Source organism: Ochotona princeps, chromosome 1, assembly GCF_030435755.1.
Source record: "Ochotona princeps isolate mOchPri1 chromosome 1, mOchPri1.hap1, whole genome shotgun sequence".
NCBI lineage: Eukaryota > Metazoa > Chordata > Mammalia > Lagomorpha > Ochotonidae > Ochotona > Ochotona princeps.
Window position 1 is genome coordinate 7,381,910 of NC_080832.1, and position 18,756 is coordinate 7,400,665.

Here is an 18,756-nt window from a genome sequence, read left to right on the forward strand (position 1 = left end):
TTGTGGACTTCCACAGCTAGGAAATGATCAACTAGTGAGCATCCTATTTATGTACATGATAGTGGAGTTTGTAACGTTAGTTTTAAAAAGGGAAACGTTTCTGTATATTTTGTTACCTTTTACGGAAGAATAAAGGGTTAGTGACAAAAACCCCACCCCCAGCACCTGGTCTGGGCGCGACTGGCGAGCTGCGATGGTGACCTCTGTAAAAATGATTTTTTTTTTTTAACATTGAGACCACTCAGACCCTGTGTGTGATCTTCTGTTGAAGCTGCTTGTCTGGAAGATGCCGCAGGCTCCGAGCATCCCGACCTCGGGCAGCAAGGGACTCTTGGCTGTGCATTGTCCATTCTCCCAGGAAAAGCCACCTGCAGGCCCGCTTCCTTTCTGCCCCCACCCTGGAGCTGCTGAGCCTGCAGCCCCGCTGTGCCTTGGGCACCTGCATGGCCAAGAGGTTTCCAGGTGGCTGGATTGCACCCTGCAGATAATAAAGGCTGTTCCAGGCAACATGCTGTGGTGGCTGTCTCCTTGGGTGTGGGGGCAGGAGGGGCACCTCTGGCCTTGTCTCCTGGGACCCTTGGTGCACCAGTCTGTCGGGGGACCGACCTGCTGCTCCTGACTCAGTGGAATGCGTGACACCAGACTGCAAGAGCTCAGCCGTTTATTGACATCGGGCTGTTTGCCACGTGTCCCGAGACCTGGACCCAGCCCATCCTCGACTTAGCAGCAGAGCATCAGTTTAACATAAATACGGAGAGATGGCCGGCGGTCTCAGCCACTGGACACAGTTGGAGCACTGGTTCTCTCCCGTATACTCCATGCTCCCTGGGCTTTGCCTGGGACCAGGAGACTTCTCAGTGCAGGATGAGCGTCATGTCTGTCCACAGGTTGGGGCTGGACAGCACCCTCTGCCATTGGAGTCGGCACTGCACACATGCGTCTGCGCCCCCGGCTGCCTCGCCTCCTGCAAAGTGAATGATACATGTTATTGAGGGGGTGGGGGGTCAATGCCCAGACCTTGCAGATGTTGGACAGTGTTCAGCCCACCCCCCAAAAACAGGACAGACGAGGCGGGAGAAGCAAGGGCCTGGGCCAGGGGCCGATCACCAAGGGGAGCCCACAGTCATTGCCATGGTGGTGGGCAGGTGTGTGGCAGCCACCTCAGAGGGGGCCAGGGTTACTCCCGACAGCTTGAATAGTATCTATGGAGATGGTATGCAGGTATTAATGGCTGTCACAGCGTTTTGGGGGTGGAGCCTGGGACACAAGGCCACCCTCATGGGGACCTGCTGCCCTGCAATATGCCACACTGAATGGCCTTGTCGCCTCCTCCCCCTTCTTGGGGTGTGTTCCTGACTCCCCCTTTGGTTAGGTTAAGAACGTATTTTCCTGTAAGAAAGTAATCCTTGTACGCTTGACACCAGGTACAAAAGTGCTGTGCCTGGCCTGTGTTGAGACCTGTTGTGTTTCCTCAGCAGATCCAAATCTGATTGACATAGTCTGAATAGTTGGCTGCATTAGTGCCCAGTAGTGGAGCAAGCACCAGCCCTAGAAACTGCTGCTTAGTAGAGAGTGGGCAGCCATCAGCAGAGCCTTGTTCCCCCCGTGGCACCATCACTGGCCCCACAAGGGTCTCCCCAAGACTTACGTGCCCCAAGCTTGGCTCCCCCAAGCAGACGGTCGCTCATCCCGAAGATGGTGTGATCCCAGACGGTCAGCTCCAAGCTGGCCTGCCTCAGCTGGGAAGTGCTGACGCCATTGAAGACGAAGGAGTGCTTCCACTGGGGACAAGCCTGCTGCTTCAGGACTGGGGACCGCAGCCTCAGCGTCTGTTGGTCCGGCAGGGTGAGGCAGCTGCAAGAGATGGACAGGTACAACATGGCCCTTCCTCTGCCCGCTGTCCCCGTCAGCGTGGACTGCCAGCCCCGAGGAAGGCGCCATGGCCAGCATGGAGCGAGCTGCCATGCACGAGCTGCCCTCTACAGCAGATCTTAAGGCTGAGCCAGGTTGCTGCTGCCCTCACCCTCCTCCCGCCTTGCTTGGCCTGCTGCCGTGCCAGCGTGGCCAGTGCTACCTCACTGTGTTAACGGGCAAGTTCAGAGAGTAGATGACCCTTGTCCAGGGCCTCTAGGGTAGGCAGCAGTTAGGACAGAACCACAGCCATGTCCTCACGGTTGGTCCTCAGTGCTCCATATGCAATTCAGTGTCATAATGAGTGGCACCTGCTGGGCCGCCCGCCTCTAGTGACCAAGAACAAAAGGTGGAGCTGTCTGTCTCGGGCAGGTCCCCAGGGGAGGTGGAAAACTTGGGGAATGTTGATGGGACATGCTACTTTTCCATGCTTGACTTTGAAACTGACTGACAGTACCATAATCAGTAAGATTGGCTTTCCAAGCTAAAACCTCCAGGTTGGCAGTCTGGGCTCTAAGACACCTGGGACTGGACTAGGTTACAGATTTCTGGATATTTGCACAGACACCTTTGAGATACCTTGGGGATGGGACCAAAGCATTGCACACGATCATTCATGTTCCACACACAGGTAACCTGAAGGTCACCTTGGGTGTGGAACTTAGCACATCCATGCTTGGCCCCGGAGTCATGTCAGCACTCAGCGTGTCCACATGCCAGGGCACTGTGGGTGGCTGGGCTCTGGATTAGGAGTGCCCCGTCTCAGTGTTGCCTCAGCACACCCAGAGCCCAGCAGTCCTTGGCAGTCAAGGTCTTTGGCACGGGCAGGGCTGCGTTGAGTTTTTACAGGGAAGCCGAGTTACAGCCTGCATTCTGGCCTTCTTGCAGGCTCTAGCCGAGTGTATGCCAGCACAGCAGTCAGTACTGAGATGGTATCCGATACCCACCCTTTAACAAAGGCGTTTAAGGTGCCATCTGACCGCACAGGCAAATGCTTGGCTCCCAGCACGACCAGACACAGCTGTCCACTGAGTGATGTCTGATCGCCCATTCCTGGAAGGAAACCGATGTTGGCAGTTGAATCCCTTTAACCTGGGGTATTAGTGTGTGGTTCCACTACCACCCCCAGACTGAGCCTGAGTATTGGTTGTGATCCTTCAGACTCCCAGGAGAGCAGGCAGGAAGAGGCTGTGCCACCAGTGGGTAGGCGAAAAGCCCCGGGAAGGCAAGGTTGGAGTGGGGGTCTAGTGGGAGCCCCAAGTTTCCATCCCAGCTGCCCACCAGTGGGAAGGATTCTATCCTTCCAGCCAAACAGGAAATGCCTGTTCTCCTGCCTCTAGTTTTGCACTTGCCCACCTGTCCACACCATTTACAGTCAACCCTCCTTGGGAGCAGCTATTGGAGCTAAGCTGTGCCCTAAACAGCTGGACCTCCATCCGTGCATGTGGCCCTGGAGGGTCCCCTGACCCCAGCGGATAAAGCGTCACCTTACACCATCCCCATCTGCCTGCCCCTGGTAGGAAGCTGGCTGGAGGGCAGCAGAGAGGTGGTCCTGCTGCTCTGGCTTCCTGCCCCCAACTCCCCAGGGGCAGTGGGTTTGAGGCTCCCCATGAGTCTCAGTAAGAGGCACTGGGACATGCAGAACCCGCTGCCCACATTTCAGCACACCAGCCATGCCAGAATTGGGGGATGGGTGCCAGAGGGGAACATTTGAGGTGCTAGAGGCCACCTACCATCTTGAGCGCCCTGGAACTTTCTGGGCCCTGTAGGCAGGACCAGTTTGGCCCGGACAGCAAGTTCACCATTATTCTGAGCACAGGTGTCTTCAGATCTTTCCGCCTAGGAATAAGCAGCAGAACTCAGAGGCAGGGTTTCCCGGGATGCTCCCTGCCACCATCACCCCCCAAATCTTCTGGGCTCATCTTGCTGTAAACACTCCTGCCCTACCCAGCTCAGCTGTCTTCAACAAAACAGCCTTTCATAACTCTTGGGTACCACACAGGACAACACTGCTTCCAGAAATGGAGCCTCTGAGTGGGCACTTCTCTACCCAGCAGCAGGCACCAGGATGGAGGGGAAGGGGCTCCCGGCATGGCACCCTCTGCTGTGGCCAGCATCTGTCCCTTGCCAGGCCTGTGCTGGAGCCAGGGACAGAGGTGTTCCCGGCACTGGCTTTGGGCTGACAGCAAGCAGAGTGGGAGGATGGAATGCAGGGGATTGGGCCTCTGGGAAATGAGTAAGCTCTCATGGCAGGGCAGGGGGCTCCCAGTCTCCAACCAGACATCACCTTGGTCTGGAGCAGATACCAGCGGGCAGACTGTGTCATGTTGTCCTTAAAGTCCCACGTAGCCAGAGGAACGACCACTTCTCCCAGAAATGCTCGCCGGCCCAGCATGCCTAGGTGCCACACGGAGACCTGCAGCCGCCGTGACACCAGCTGAGCAGGGTCCACCTGGTACTGTGGGGGCAGTCAAGAAAATCAGCCAGGTTCTTGGGCCCCCCTACGTTTGCCTGCTGCCAGGATCTGGTGTGGTCAGAGAGGGGCAACCTGCTCAGAGTCGGGTACAGGGGCATCTCACTGTGTCCCAGAGCTCCCCAAGGTTCTGGGACCAGGCTGGGATGGCCTGGCAGCCACAGAGCCCCCCTCCCTACTCTGGCCCTTTTGCACCTTTTCTAAAAACAACGTGAAAGGACTTGCCCAGCTCAAGGCTCCTGGAAATCAAGCAGCAACCTGGACCTGAACTTGCACCTTGCCCCAGTGTCCCAGCCACAGCTGTCCCAATAACTCAGAAACGGAATTCCCCTGTCTAAGCATGATCGTGGGTGCCCGTGTGCTGGCCCAGGTCAGAGGACAGGCTAAGTTGTGGTAGCACCCCAGTGTCTCTTGGCAAGTGCAGGCAACACAACAGGGCTCGCTGGGGTCCTGGGTCAATGCTTAGAGCACCTCTCACCAGCTCAGGGGCCAGTGCCCACTTGGCAGCTGAAGGTGGAGCTGAGAGGCTCAGGAGTCTCCAGTCATGTGGAGGCCGCCAGGGGCAGGCTGGGATTCCAACAACCTGTGTCCAGCCACCCCCCTACCAGGGGGTTTGAATCCTGAGAGCTGTCGGGTAGTGGGCCCCACACCCACGATCACTCCAATCTCCTCGTGCTGGCCTTTGCCACAGAGGGACAAGATGGAGAGGACAGGAGCTGAGAAGCCGTGGCCCCTTCAAGCAGCCCCTCCTGGACAGTGAAGGCAGGTGCACAGTGGTGCTGTCCCTGGCCAGCTCTGTCACTGGGTTCCCTCAGCCTCTGTCCACCCCGACCCTGGGACAGGGTCTCTAGGGGAGGACAAGTTGCCCTGGACTCCATAGGGTTTCTCAGGGGATGTCGGAATTAGTTCTCAACCTTCAACTTTCACATGTTCTTTCCTCTAGCTGGCACAGACAGGCCTTCTAACAGTCCCAGCCACCCGGCTCCAGGGACTGTCTGGGCTGGGGAAGCCAGCTGGGAGCCAAACTAAGAGGCCATTTGAGATAATGCTGAAGGGGCCGGCACCTGCGGCTCTGGCTTCCCCTGTGGGTGCCAGTTTGGGTGACTTCACTTCTAATCCGGCTCCCTGCTAATGGCCTGGGAAGCAATGGAACATGGCTCACATTCCTGGAACCCTGTCACCACGTAAGATCCAGATGAAGCTCCCGGCTTCAACGCAGCCTGGCCCATCTGTCAGGGCCGCCTGGGAGGTGAACCAGCACATCAAAGATCTGTCTCTCCCTCTCTCTAACTTTTAAAAAAAATCTTAAAGAGAAAGAAAATTGGATTGCATGAGGCTATTACAAATCCTCCCAGCTCTCCCATGTCACACATATTTCTAGCAGGATACTGAATTTAAAACAGATGGGAGACACGGATTCTTTAAGATGCATATGGAGGGACTGGCACTGTGGCATAGTGGCATCCAATATGGGCATCAGTTTGTGTCCCAGTTGCTCCAGTTCTGATCCAGTTCCCTGCCAATGCACCTGGGAAAGCAATGGAGGATGTGCCAAGTGCCTGGACTCCTGCACCCATGTGGGAGACCTGGAAGCAGCTCCTGGTTCCTGGGGTCAGATCAGCCCAGCTCTGCCTGTTACGGCCATTTGGGATATGAATCAGCAGATGTAAGTTCTGTCTTTCCTATTCTGTCTCTGTAACTCTTCCAAATAAAAGTAAATACACCTGTGAAAAAATTCTTCAAAAAAATGAATCTCTAATTCATTGTGAAAATTCATTGGAAGCACCCTCAAAGTTTTTCAAATTTTCTTAGAAGCAGAAACTGCTGGTGCCCAAAGCTCAGTGCAAAGCCAGCATCTTGGGGTTCACTCACACCTGCCAGAGCAAAAGTTAGCTTTTTCAAAAAGCCTAGGGGACTCTCATACATATCCACATTGAGGAGGACAGCTAATCCATCCAGCCCTGGGGTGTGCCTTCCATCCCTAGCCCTCAGGCTGCCCTGGTGGGGAGCCAGGCTTCTGCTGCAGGCCCCAGAGCAGCCCAGGCACTAATGGCCAATACTGCTCTACCAACCCGGGGCTCTAGGCCACCTGCCCAGCTGCCCACTACGCCCAAGCTGTCGCAGTCGGCAGACCAGCTTCACTGCCAGCTGGGCTTCCCTGGCTCCTGGCTAGTTCTCAGCACACACCTGAGATCAGAGCATGAGGCCCCATCTCTGACCTACACCCCAAGTCCTGTTTCTTAGAGATGATAACAGAGCTCTGAAACAGAGGGCAGAGGGCAGGAGGGAGGAGAGATGGGGCAAGATTAAACAGTAACAAGCTACAGGTGGAAAGCAGTCTGGGCCCCTTTGAAAGTCTTGAATGTGCGTTGAGACCTCCAACCTCTTGTGACGCCTGCCACTGCCACCAGGTATCACCACATCCTGCTGCCACCCCCAAACCCATCCACAGATGCTGGCTTCTCCTGCTGGACTGCCGCGTGTCTCAATGTCTTCCCCATATTCCGCAATGCTGCCCTGCTCCTCTGCAGCTCCAGGGGCAGTAGCCTGCAGCCTGTCCCGGGCCTAGACTGTCCTTACAAAGTGCTCTGGCTGCTTAGACCCCAGTGGGGGCCTCAGGAACCTGGCCCAGGCCCGGCACCTGCAAGGGGCCCCTGAACCCCCAGAGCATTCCACCTCACAAGCATTGCTCCCACAGAATCCACGGTGAACACCTATACTGCGCCTATTGCTTTTCATAAAATAAACCCACATTTGTCAGCTTGTCACATTTGTCTGCTGGTTAATTTTCAGGGTCCTCCCTGCTTCCACCCGCCCAGGGAAATGCTCCTCTGATGGTCATAAAAACCTAAGAAGACAGAGGGATTTTTGAAATGACCTTCTGCCCTGTTAGCCTCAGAGAGAGACAGCAGGCTGTTTTTAAGACCGTTTACTCAGAAATCATTAATCAAAAGCCATTCCCAAGTCTGGGGCACTGCACTTTTGCCAGACACTTTTTTTCCTCCATGAGCTTGCCTTTGATGGAGCCACAAAGGCTCCGGGAATGCATGCCTGCACTCACTCAGAACAGAGGGCTGGGCAGAACCACTTGCCAGCCTCTGCCCTCTGTGCCCAGCCCGACATGCAGAGGCCTCGGCATGTGAACGCAGGGTCAGCAAGTACCGTCAAGGTCTCATGGAAGGTGGGGTTGAGTGTGTTCCTTTGGACTCCGGTCTTGCGCTTTCCCTGGGAGGATCTGTCGGGCAGCAGATAGGTCTTCACATACCTAGTGGTCAAAGGCAGAGAGGGCCAAGTGAGAGCCTGACCAGGGGTGAACACAGTTCGGGGCACTAGCGTGGGTTCCCGTTAGGCTGGGAGTGTATGGGGAGGACTTAGCCACCACGACTGCCACAAGCAACATCAGTGCTACAGTCTTGCTACATGTTGGCTCCATAATCTTCTGGAACATTCCTGAGGAATGAGACGCTCCCCCTGCCTTCCTCATTCCACATTCCTGGGATGTACAAGGGGTCTTTGGGAAGCTCCTGCAAAACGCCTATCATGGAAAAATCATGCATGGATTTAAACAGTCTTCCATACCAAAACGAATTTTGAATTGCATTCTTCCACTCACTTTTAAAAATGTCTAACTCCTACAAATATCTAACTTTAAAAATATCTGAAGGGTTGGCATTATGATGTAGCAGATAAAGCATTAGCAAAGTTCAAGCCCTGGCTGCTCCACTTCCGACCCAGCTTCCTGCTCATGTACCTGAGAAAGCACCATACGGGGAAAAGCTGGCTTCAGCCTGGCCCAGCCTTGCCCGCTGTGGCCAACTGGAGAGTGAGCCAGCAGGTGCAAGATCTCCCTCTCCCTCGATGTAACTCTGACTTTCAAATAAACAAATCGTATATATATATGATTTAGACATATATTATGTATTATATGTTATATTTATATATTTATTTATATATAGGATTTATTATACATGCTTGGGGGGGGGTGTTATTTGAGACACAGCATTCCGATCTACCGTCCCACTCCACCAAATGCCTGTAACATCTGGGGCTGAGCCAGGCTGAAGCCAAGAGCCAAGAACTCCATCTGGTTGTATCACATACGTGGCAGACCAAGATCCACCATCTCCAAGTTCTTGTTGTCCCTTTACCCTTGTGTTCCAGACCATTATACAGCCCTATACATGTGAAACAGAATATATCAACTACACCCTGAAGGAAGATTCTGGTCTGTACGGCTGTCACCTCGCTTAAGGGACACAAACAATGACTTCCCACTCGCAGCCATGCTCATGAGCTGGAATCCCCACACTTCATTTCGTCATCTTTACATCACCACTTGACATGTCTCCTCAGTCTTCCTGGCTTGGCTGTTCCATTTTCAAGCCGTTCCCTAAATCAACTCATTCCATGGTGTTAATTACCCAGTTGTGCTGCAGTGTGCTTTGCTTTCTTGGTATAAAGCTGCAGCTGCGGCACACTCGCTAACCTTCCCACACAGGTTCTCACAGTGTAAGCCAACTGTAACTCACGTACCCTCTTGGACGTTTGTCTGCTACAGTGCACGCCTCCCTAATCTGAAAAGCCACCCCCTGTAATGCCAACAGCCCACATCCAAGTGCTGGTTCAAATCCCAATTGCTCAGTTTCTGACCCGGCGCCCTGCTGGTGCACCTGGGAAAGCAGCAGAAGATGGCCACCCACGTTGGGAGACCCAGATGGAGTTCCAGGCTCCTGGCTTGTGGCTATTTGGGGAGTGATGCGGTGGATAAAAACAGATCTCTCTCTCGCACGCGCGCTCTCTCTCTGTTATTCTGTCTTTTAAATAACAATTAAATAAATACAGTTTAAAAGAAAAACCCAAACCACTTCAAAATCTGCAATTTTCTGAGCACAAGTGGTGTCAAAACCTGCCCATAGTCCAAATCCAGATGCCACGAAAACACCTTTCCAAATGCTTACGACAGCCGTGTTTGGGCCAGGTTGAAGCCATGAGCCAGGGACTCTCTCCTGGTCTCCCACATGGGTGGTAGTGGCCCAGGGACTTGGGTTATCATCAGAGGCCTCCCCCGTGAGCATTAGCAGGAGGCTGGAGTGGAAGCAGAGACGCAACTTGAACTCAAGCATTCTGAAACGGGACGCTGTTGTTCTAAGCAGAGCTGCTGTCCCGCAGTGCCCATCTCCAACATACACAGCTTTTAGATACATTTAAAACACCCTCCCATTATTCTTCCTGGCATGTATATGCCATCTTTCTGTCTGCTCTTTCATTCCTGACATCAGTATTTGTGCATGGCCCCTTTGTTTTGAATTTAAATTCTTCAGTTAGGGATTTATCAACAGTCAATGAGATTGTGCCACGGCAGCTCCCATGGACCGACACTGCTGGTCATGAACGTCCCACGGCCCTGTGGGTTCGTCTGCTGATCTGTGTGTCTTTCCTTAACGCATCGCTGGAGACACTGCAGCACAGGAGTCCTAAAGCCGGACTCTTCCTCCTCGTTCTTTCTTTATTTATTTATTTTGAATTTTTGAATTATGTGGTACCATTTTGTTTAGATTGGGATTCCCCCCCAAACTCCCATTCCCCGAACAGAATTTTCCCCATTTTGCTACAACGGTATAGTTTTTCGTGAGGACTCATAATTCCATCAGTCTCTTATTTAAGCGTACCGAACACTGCTGGAACAGACAGTGTCAGACAGTCCAGAATCCCATTGTCTACACATGTCCAACAGTTACATTGGGAATCCATCTTTCGTCTGGGAGCAGGATGCATGTTACATTATACCCCGCATCTGGATATGGTAGATCCCAGTACTCCATCACTATACATTTCCACAAATGAGAAGTCATGAAACAAGGTCAGTGACTGGTATGAGTTAGAACAGCCCTCTCTGTTCTTTCTCGCGGTTGTCCTGGTTTTCCTTGGACATTCACATTGCCACGTGCATCTTAGAATCAACACATCTACCACCTCTGTGAAAACTTAGAAACACTTACGGATTGCACTTTTTCTTCTTTTCGTCTCCGTAGGCAAGGTTCTTACAGGCCTCGATGTACACGTTTAACGAGTGGGTGTTAGAGCAATAATGAATGGCGAATTCTATTTCTCCAGTTACATTGGCGTTATCAAAATTACCCAGTTCTGTGCTCGTGCTGTTAATGCTAATTAAGCTCTCCTGAAATCGAGATGACAGACACAATAAACAACTTCGCTATCTGTTGTCAGTCCTGCAGTTCTACCTCCAAGATAGTAAATCCACACCCAACACAGATGTAGACTCCCACCCAGTCAATAACGCACCAGCCTGTACTCTGCCAAGGTCAGTCACCACGTGATCTGTCCGAAGGAGCAGAGTCCTCCGGACAGCCTGTGTTGCCCAGAAATGGTCTCTGCCTAGTGAGAAAGGCCACGCCATCTCTCACAGGAGTCCCTCAGGGTCAGGCAGACTATCTCCTGTGCGGTTCTGCAGTCAACTTCCAGGAGGGCACATGGCATCCGCACAGGACATGGAACGAGGCTGCGGGGCTGTGCCCGGGAATCCCAGAGAGCCGAGTTCCAATGCCAGCTCTACTGCTCCTTAGCTATGTCAGTTTCCTCGGTTTAGAGTGGGAAGGAAACAGAATGAGCTAGGTTAAGTGTGCAGCCAAGTGCAACGACGAACCATGCTTAAATGTGTATGGGCACCCAAAATAAAAACACAACTACCATTACAAACTACGGCAACCAAACTGCGACAACACAGACTGCCTAATCTGTCGTTGTCAAATGTGCTTTAGGAATTGCCACCATTCGTGCACAGCAGTCTCACCACTCTGATTAATGTGGTCAAGGATATAATGAGAACATGGAGAATCTCCTCAGGGTACTTGACTCCAAGGAAAACAAAGGCCTACAAAGTAGGGTGACGCAAATGAAGACTCCAGAAATGAAGGCAGCCTTAGATCAGATACAACCTAGAGGATCAGCGAACCGAAAGATGGGGTGAGCAGAACGTACACAGAACGGAGTGGGCATGAGAACAGAGGCCAACTTGGGATGTGACGTTACAGGAGTAGAAAAGCCTAAGTTGTTTCCGCATGCAGTTACCAATCGTCTCCTCCATGCTACAAAACATCCCAAAAAGAAACGAAGCAAGCTTGGGAACAGTCAGAACCACACCAAACCAGCCACTCATCAGAGGGGTAGGAACCTGAGTCAACCCCTACTCCACACCCAGTGGCTGGCTCTGAAAAGTATAAACTGGTAAAAGTGTCAAACTATGACATTTTACACGCTTCAAAGTACTTGAGATGGAGCAACAGCATGGACGAGGGAGGCATAAAAAGTGGAGCTGGAAGAGAACGGAAAAGGGAGAATGGGTGAGGGCGATCGTGTAAGGGAGATTGGCAAAATGAGTGGGCTGCTGGGGAGAAGAACCAGACAGATACGCACAAGAGCTGACTGGGCCTGCGTCATAAAAACGGCATCACCATGGGAGTTCCAGCAGGCTAAGTTGGACTTCTGTGTGTTACTCCAACTTTCCTACTAAGAACAATTAGAAAGCCACATTAAACAGGCAGTTTCCAGGCACTGTAGAGCTACCAACACAGCTAGGAAATGAGGGTCCAGGATGAGGCACATTGAGGCTAGCCTAATTCCCAGCCCTCGTCCATGCTGAGGCAACACAGGGTGGCAGCAGGTGAGCAAAGGTTTTAGCAGCTTCACAGGGAAGAGGAATCCAAGGCTCTGACATCAGGCAGAGCTCAAGGATCCCAGTTCCCAGGAACAAGGAGAGCTTCTTGGGGAACGAACCAAAGGATGGCGAATTGTCTCTCCTCTCTCTGTAAAATCTGCATTTCAAATGAAGATAAAGAAACCAGTTGTTTTTTTTTTTTTTCCAAATTGACCTAAGCAAGGGCATAAAGCAACTCTCCCAGAGTTGTCCATGGATGGCCCACAACAACGTGAGCACCTGACCCGTGAGAAGATCCATCAGTGGTGGCTGTGCTAGGAAACGCACGTGCAGTACAAAGCTGACTCTGCCAGCCCTGTTAGATCAGGAAACAGCAGCCCAGCAGAGCACGTTCTTTCGTTACGCTGGTGAACAACCCTAATGGCCAGGATGGCCAGGCAGAAGCCAACAGCCTGGGACCCCAGCCAGGTCTCCCATGTGAGTGTAGGAGCTCAAGCACTTGGGCTGATTCCTGACCTCAGGGAAAATCACACAGACACGCGGTCCGACCTAGAGAACATGGGCCACCTCAGCGGCTGACCTTCATGCAGGAACGGAGCGCATTCCCAGATGCACACGAAGACAAGACAGCTGGCTCATCTAAGCCAACAGGAGACTTCAAGTACCACACCAAAGGATGCAAAGGACAGTTACAACATTCCAGGCCTGGCTCCACAATAAGCACCTGAGTCTGTGGGCAAACTGAGGTAGACAGGATAACCAACGGGGCTTAGAAAGGAATTCACACCTCTGGTGTAATGAAGCCAACAACCTTCTAGAACAACAAGACCACTCCAGTGACACCCTTAGAACATTTTCCCTGCATCGAGGCCACACAAAACCAATGTGACAGCAAGAAGCAGTGCACTTTCTCCCTGCTCACTGCCCTGCCTCCACACAGGGACACAGGAGGGAAAAGTGAAACATTTGTCTCACCACCTTCCCCTCCCCGACCTTCTCCATCCTAATCAGAATCAGAGGCCCACATAGCCCTGTGTCCCCTCCCCACACACTTTTTTTAAAAATAAATACTAGAACAAACTTTAAAAAAAAAGGAGTAGCCAGGACTGCACCCGGCACCCATTACTTGGGATTCTCGCTATGCCACAGCACTGGCCTCCAAGGGCATGCATGCTAAAGGTTTCTGTGACGTTTTGCTAATTGCCTTCCATAGACATGGCAGCATCCAAACAGCCCCTGAGACCACTGCTCTGCACTCCTGCCAGCCACGTTCACTACTCTGGGCCCCAAAGGGCAGCTTGCTTCCCTTGCTCTGAAGACCACATGGGAAGCTGAAGCAACTTTCAACTGTATAGCCCATGGATACTTTCATAGTACACGGAGATTTCAGTTGGCTCTCCTAGCCCCAACTCAGCGGTAGGACGTGCTTCAAAGGGAAGGCAATGTTCAGAACAGGAAGCAATAACTGGTTGTTCACCTTGTGGGATTTCTGTTTCCAGGACTTTGGTCTTACTGAAACAAGACACATGTAAATGCACCATAATTCCATCTCGTGACCCTAAGTTTCAAGGGCACAAGTCAGAGAGAGCTTCAGCCAAGATCAGTGGGCCCAGTGAGTCACATGGAGACAGACAGATGAGCTCTCCTACCCCGCTGCTCTACCACTTGGGCCCTATCCCTTTCAGCATTCCAGATCCGGCTGAGCACCAAGCGGGTGAAGCCAGACCACAGGGGTGTGGGTCAGGGAAACCACTCAATGGCCCAGGTCAACAAACACTGCGGACAGTGAGGCCTGGGGCCCCAGCAGACCTGAGCAGGTCCCTCACTCCTGCAGCCCCATTTTGCTGACAGTGGCATCCACCATGGCAGGACCTTCCTGGGTCCAGGCAGCACCAGCCCAGGGTGGGGGGGACCATGCAATCACTCCAAGACCACTGTGGCTATGATAGTGCTCAAGGCACCTGGCCACTGCATTCCAGCGGGGAGGGGGACATATCAACAGATAAGCCAGTTACACAGCCAGGAAGCTGATAAGGGAAGGGGTAAACACAGGGCCAGGGAAGGAGCTGGATAGAAAACAGGCCCTCCTCCCCTGCAAGGTGCCCTTGGAGCAAAGCCCTCACGGGAGTGGCTTGGGGCTATCTGTGGAATCCTAAGGTTCCAAGGGGCCTGGCTGAGTGGAGGGAGCAAGGGGGCAGGGAGGGGGATCAGAACAAGATATGGCAGGTTGCTCAGGACCCCAGCGGCTACAGGGTGATGCCTATGCGCTGGTTTCCTGTGATAACCGCACATTGTGTGTCGGAGTGGTGGGACAGGACTCACGTGTCTCAGGCCTCTGGAGAATAAAGTGCCGGATGCTGGACTGCAGGAGAGGTCTTCTTGCTTCCGGTCAGAGCTAGCGGGTCCTCTGGGCTTCTCCTGGCCAAGGGGCCTCAGGACATCCGGAGCACTGACCTTCTGAGGAAGGGAAGGTCACCCCATCAGCGTCCCTGCATCTGCTCAGGTGTGGCGCCCCCCAGCACCCCCAGCCGGCTGGGCCCTCCCACACTTCACTCCCTCCACAACCTTACACCAACCCTCCCACTCCCCCACCATCCCCCAGCCCCCGTTCCCCTGCAGGGCCTCAAGCAGACACTGCTAAGCTTTGGTACCGAGGAGCAGTAATGAAAGAGTTACAGGCTGGAAAAACGTTAACGTCCAAATGTTGACCTAACAATAATCCTGGCATTTAATAACATTCAAGCTAGTAAGCTGAGTTATTTCACCCTAGCATGCTCATAAAATAGGGGAAAATCAAAATATACCTCTAAATCCTACAAAAACACCTAGCTATAGCTGGTACATCTATAATAGGCATGACTGTGCTTTCCAAACAGTAACCTCTAGCCATATGGGCTGTTTAGATTTAAGCTCAAATTAACTGAAACCAAATAGAACTAAGGACCTCAGCTCTTTGGTGACACTGGACACATTTTAACTGCTCAGCTGAAGCCTGCAGTAGTGGCTCCCATCTCATATAGCCAAGATAACAACTTCCAAAGTTGCCAGAAGTTCTACCGGATAGCGCTGGCACAGAGCAACAAACTCAACAGGCAGCTTGGGAAACCCTCTTCCTGGCCGAAAATGGCAAGTTTCAAAATGCAGACTTCAGGTCTTAATGCTGGGTTAAACTTGGACATCCCACAGTTGCACCCTAGTCTTCATTTTCAGGAATAAAGTGAGAATGACAGAGAGCAAATGAAAGGAAATGGTGACCTCCACATTACAGTTCACACAACCCACACCCAGAGGTCAGCTCAGTTCCAGCAGACATTTGGTTAAGCGACACTATGTTCACCCATCACTCTCAGGCCCAGAGCTTGGGAGGGGGAGACGATGTCACATCTGTTCTCTGATGGCTCCCTAGCTCGTGGGAAGAAAGAGATGCATGGAAATCGGGCTGGCAGTTGCATCCACAGGGAAAAGGTGAAGGAGACTGTTCAGCATAGGAGTCTCCGGGGATGTGTTCTGAGTGAGGTGTCATCAGGCACTGGAAAAGAACAAAGCGTCCTGCATCCCGGAGGAGCAGCCATCACAGGCCCAGTGGGGGAAGATGTCCCTACATCCCGGAGGAGCAGCCATCACAGGCCCAGTGGGGGAAGATGTCCCTACATCCCGGAGGAGCAGCCATCACAGGCCCAGTGGGGGAAGATGTCCCTATATCCCGGTGGAGCAGCCATCACAGGCCCAGTGGGGGAAGATGTCCCTACATCCCGGTGGAGCAGCCATCACAGGCCCAGTGGGGGAAGATGTCCCTACATCTGCAGACCCTCAGGGGCCAGGTAGAGAACTAGACACAGAGAGGGCGACACACAGGGATAGGGCTACTGCTCCTAGACAGAGAAGCATCAACCAAAGGCGCGGAGGAGGCGGCAGAGGGCTACAGGAGGCAGCAGGTGCCGTGAGAAGATTCCAAGAATAAGGGGTGCCCCAAAAGGAGAAAGAAGCAGAAGAAAAGATGGCTCCCTCACCCACCCACAGCACACAGCCATGTACCTCCTCGGTGGGGACCATGGCTGCACTGTGCCCCCAGGCTCCTAGGCTGAAACCTTTATCCTCAGTGGGAAGGTTTCTGGAGGCAGGGCCTTGGGAGGGGACAGCGTGGAGGAGGGGGAAGGTCAGGATAGGAGAGGGCAAGGTTTGTGACACATCAGGAAGAGCAGGTGTCACAGGGCCCTGACTCAGACCTCAGCCCCAGGACTGCAAGAACATGAGCAACTGTGGCAAAACCCCTGCTCTGCCTAAGCTGCCTCGTGTGGGGTTTGACACACGAAGTTCCCCAAAGGAGCAGAGTGAGTGAGCCATCATTATAGCAGGGAGCGCACGGCCCAGCAAGCTCACAGCTCAAAGACCTCACAGGGGCCTGAACCGCAAAACTAAGCCACAAGCAGAGTCCGTGCTATTCTGAAAGCTAAGGCATCCCCAAAATTTCGTGCTCCAAGCCCTGCCTCCAGCAAATCCTGAAGGTTTGGGTCCACTCCTATCGGGGTGGGTGGGGGTGGTCGGGACCCCAGCTGCCCATCCATGTCCTTGAGACAAACTTTTTAAAAATGTATTTCAATAACTGCCTTGTTTTGGCTGGATAGAGGGGAAATGCCTGCTCTGAATGATGCCTTCATCATCGCAGATGAGGCAAGATGGATGAGGAACAGGTCTCATCTGATGCATCCCTGGATGCCCTGCACCTCCTTTTCTGCCCCTGAGGTCCTCCAGCCTGTCAGACAACGCCCCCCACCATCTGGCAGGCTCACCTGTCAGTGCCAGCAGCTGGGATGGCCTGTGCCAAGGCTGCCACAGCTTCTCAGGTGCTGAAGGCTAAGCCTATGGCTCCTTGAGCTGGTGACCCTCGCTCTGCCCACCATGCCACAGTGGGAAAAGCACACCTCACGGCAGGATGCTGTGGGAACGCCTGGCTCCACCGGGCCCTGCCCCTTCAGAGGACACGGTCCTCATCTCTAACAAGGAGAGTGATAGTGAAAACCTCACAGGACTGCATTCGGCATAGCAAAGGTCAAATACCCCAGGGAATGCGACACCCCAATAGCACCTGCAAGCCGCTGGGCTTGGTCAGTGCAAGCAGCAGGTGGCTTTCACTGACCCAGGTGACTAAGAGAATCACTCAGGCTTCCAGAAGCCCCTCCCTGGACCCTTCTGACTCATTTGTCCTCATGTGGATCACAGAGCCAAGTCCTGAAGAGTTGAGAATGTTGGGGTCCTGGGTCCTCCTAGGAGTTCTGAGTCCTCCTAGCTCTGGCTCATCTTAGCTCTGTGCCATCAGGGCATGTGATCAAACACTCATTAAACCTCAGGGACCGGGTTGGATCAGGGGAGGAACGGCATCCTTGTTAGTATGATTTTAGGAACTAAACATGGAGGTATGGCACATTAAGCCACTGCCTACAACAGTGGTGTCCATCTGGGCACTGGTTCCTGTCCCAACTGCTCCATTTATTATCCAGCTCCTGCTAATATGCCTGGGAAAGTGCTAGGATATACTTAAAATCATGCTGACGTACTGCTGGCTGCTGGCTTCAGCTATTTGGGGAGTAAACCAGCGGATAGAAAAGCTCTTCCACTTTGCTTTTCAAAATCAATCAATAAATAAACAGGTTTTTTTTTTAAGATAAATGAATAAAAGACTAAATGTGATAAAGACGTGTCATTGATGAAAGATAAAAATGTGTCATTGTGCCCAGAACACCTCATAAACAGATGCAGTTCAGGTGCATGCCCAGGGGCGGAGACATAGCCCTCTCATCATGCAGAATTAAGAGGGCAGAAACTTCTCTGGACTGTGGTGTTTAGATGGAGCTCCTACAGGGCACCGAGGCTTGGATGAGCCCTCCTGGTGCCATGGCTGGATACAGGTGGATTCCCAAGGGGGAGGGAGGCAGGAAGACACAGGTTGGGGTGCGCACACTCCCAGCCTTGGCCTCTGGTGCCCCACAGCATCCCTGCAGGTGGGGGTGTGCACACTCCCAGCCTCGGCCTCTGGTGCCCCACAGCACCCATGCAGGTGGGGGTGCACACACTCCCAGCCTCAGCCTCTGGTGCCCCACAGCACCCATGCAGGTGGGGTGCACACACTCCCAGCCTCGGCCTCTGGAGCCCCACAGCACCCATGCAGGTGGGGGTACACACTCCCAGCCTCGGCCTGTGGCGCCCCACAGCATCCCTGCAGGTGGGGGTGCGCACACTCCCAGCCTTGGCCTTTGGTGCCCCACAGCATCCCTGCAGGTGGGGTGCACACACTCCCAGCCTCGGCTCTGGTGCCCCACAGCATCCCTGCAGGTGGGGGTGCGCACACTCCCGGCCTCGGCCTCTGGCGCCCCACAGCATCCCTGCAGGTGGGGGTGCGCACACTCCCAGCCTCGGCCTTTGGTGCCCCACAGCATCCCTGCAGGTGGGGTGCACACACTCCCAGCCTCGGCTCTGGTGCCCCACAGCATCCCTGCAGGTGGGGGTGCGCACACTCCCAGCCTCGGCCTCTGGCGCCCCACAGCATCCCTGCAGGTGGGGGTGCGCACACTCCCAGCCTCGGCCTCTGGCGCCCCACAGCATCCCTGCAGGTGGGGGTGCGCACACTCCCGGCCTTGGCCTCTGGTGCCCCACAGCATCCCTGCAGGTGGGGGTGCGCACACTCCCAGCCTCGGCCTCT

General features: G+C 53.5%; 1 protein-coding gene across 3 annotated transcripts in view; it reads right to left on the minus strand.

Moving 5' to 3' along the window:
* Positions 1-644: 644 nt before the first annotated feature.
* Positions 645-18,756, minus strand: part of SYTL3 (synaptotagmin like 3) — a 46,446-nt gene continuing 28,334 nt past the window's right edge. For 2 of the 3 annotated variants that reach the window (XM_058661041.1, XM_058660974.1), the window contains exons 8-15: positions 14,382-14,516; positions 10,384-10,562; positions 7,547-7,649; positions 4,199-4,369; positions 3,645-3,750; positions 2,859-2,964; positions 1,649-1,854; positions 645-964 (exon numbers count right to left, since the gene is read on the minus strand). In XM_058661041.1, the coding sequence (XP_058517024.1) occupies positions 855-964; positions 1,649-1,854; positions 2,859-2,964; positions 3,645-3,750; positions 4,199-4,369; positions 7,547-7,649; positions 10,384-10,562; positions 14,382-14,516 (1,116 nt within the window). In that variant the 3' untranslated portion in view covers positions 645-854. The remainder of the gene's footprint in view (positions 965-1,648; positions 1,855-2,858; positions 2,965-3,644; positions 3,751-4,198; positions 4,370-7,546; positions 7,650-10,383; positions 10,563-14,381; positions 14,517-18,756) is intronic. The other variant, XM_058661011.1, reaches the window with a different exon arrangement.